Source organism: Gobio gobio, assembly GCF_949357685.1.
Source record: "Gobio gobio genome assembly, chromosome: 10".
Classification (NCBI taxonomy): domain Eukaryota; kingdom Metazoa; phylum Chordata; class Actinopteri; order Cypriniformes; family Gobionidae; genus Gobio; species Gobio gobio.
The window spans coordinates 10977189-10979289 of NC_137116.1; the positions used below are offsets into that span (position 1 = coordinate 10977189).

Here is a 2101-nt window from a genome sequence, read left to right on the forward strand (position 1 = left end):
GCCATGAGGGATGGGTTCATAGTGATATTTGCATAATGAACTGTGATTGGTCGGTGTCATACATATATTCTCAAGCACTGGTATATCCTACTGGTGTTACAATCCCCAACAACCTGCTTTTTTCTTCCATTCTTTTCACTGAAATCATGATGTAAAGGAACTTTTTGTTTCTCCTTTAGTCAGGTGAGGAACTGAAATAACTGCATTCATTTAAAAATGTCACTCTAAAAAAAAGACTAAAATGGCTTAACCAATAAAATTATAAATTTTCATATAGCTGTATCTTGTCTCCCAAAGAGCTGTGAACTAACTCTTGTCTTTTTTATTGAGGAATTTATGTTTGTTCTTATCTCTGAAAGCATATAATCACTTTTTTTCAATATTTCTCTTCAGATCCAAAAATGTCAAGCACAAATGGCTCATCGCTGTGTCATCTGGGTCTAAAAGTGATGTTTGCAGGTGTCATCTCTCTGAGTGTCGTGTTCTTCTGGTTTTCACCTTCAAACAACTATCCATTTCCACTTCCTAGACCCAAACAATACATCACAGCCATGAACAAGAGCTCTTCTGCTGAAGCAGTGGAAGACAAACCTATACTTCTGCTGTGGACCTGGCCTGAAAATTACAGGTTTGACCTGAGGGACTGCAAAAAGTTGTACAATATTGACAACTGTCAGATAACGGATGATAGAGCTCTCTACAGCAATGTAGATGCTGTCTTGGTTTTTCACAAGGGCATAAGTTGGGACCTGTCCAACCTTCCTCCGTCTCCTCGTCCTCCGTTCCAGAGGTGGATATGGTTACATGTGGAATCACCGACCAACACGCACAAAATACCAGGTCTGGAAAACCTGTTCAACCTCACTCTCAGCTACAGACAGGACGCTGACATTCCTGTACGGCTGCGCTTGACCACCAGGAAGAAACCAGACGAGGGGTTTGTAATTCCCAAAAAAGACAAACTGGTGTGTTGGATTGTGAGTAACAATGCTGCTTCAACAGGTGTTGGAGTAAGGAACGTTTTTTACAGAGAATTCAGCAAATATATTAAAGTGCATATGTTCGGGAGGGCTTATGCAAAGTTCTTGGATTATAACGAATACTATCCTACCATGGCTAGCTGCAAGTTTTACCTTTCCTTTGAGAACTCCATCCACAAGGACTCCATCACTGAGAAGATAAACGGGCCGCTTGCTGCAGGGACCGTCCCTGTGGTTTTGGGTCCGCCCAGGAAAAACTATGAGAACTTTGTTCCTGGCAGTGCCTTCATTCACGTGAATGACTTCCCAGATCCAAAGTTGCTAGCAGAATATCTGCTTCAGCTGGACAAGGACGAAGAAGCATATAGCAGGTTCTTTACCTGGAGGAAATATCTTTCTCCAACTCCTCATTTAATACTACAGAATCAAGAGTTTGTACTGGCCATTTGCACTGCCTGTGACCATATACGTAGCACGACACAGAGAATATAAAGAAGTTCATGATCTCTATGAGTGGTATTTCAATTAAAAAAGATTATTTTACATGATCAGGTTATCATGTACTGTATACAAAGTTTATGAAAGAGAATATTTTATATAAATGCTGTTGCTTTTTATACTGGTGTATGTATTTACATTTATTAATTTATCCAAAGCGACTTACATCTGAGGAATACAGGAAGCATCATGAAGAAGCGTATAATCACAAAAGTGCCTAAAATACTATGTTGGACATTGCTTAGCGTAGAATAAGCTAGAACAGGGAGGCAATATTGGAAAAAGGTTTTTTTTTTTGTGGTAAAGATGAGTTTAAGTAATTTAAGTATTTGAAATGTAAGTATTTTGATGATTAATGAATTTTTGGGAAGACAGTTATTATCTCTTTTGTGTACTCTGGATAAAATGTATTGTAAAAAAGTTCATATGTGTTGGGTCATTGTTCTGTATTCATGAAAGGTGCATGTAAAAGGATTCATAAAACGTATTTTCTCACCGTTCCTTTCTTTTAATAAAGAATCAAAGATAAATGCACAAGTTTCTTTGTTTTCACAGACCTTGTTAGATTTAGTTTTAGCCACATTTCAACCGCAAAAACACACTAAGGGCCCTATTTTAACGAT

General features: G+C 38.2%; 1 protein-coding gene across 1 annotated transcript; it reads left to right on the top strand.

Moving 5' to 3' along the window:
• Positions 1-401: 401 nt before the first annotated feature.
• Positions 402-1472, top strand: LOC307132514 (4-galactosyl-N-acetylglucosaminide 3-alpha-L-fucosyltransferase 9-like; the record flags this gene model as incomplete). Its single annotated transcript, XM_079826887.1, has 1 exon — positions 402-1472. The coding sequence occupies one exon, from the start codon at positions 402-404 to the stop codon at positions 1470-1472; it is 1071 nt and encodes a 356-aa protein (XP_079683013.1).
• Between the last annotated feature and the right edge of the window lie 629 nt (positions 1473-2101).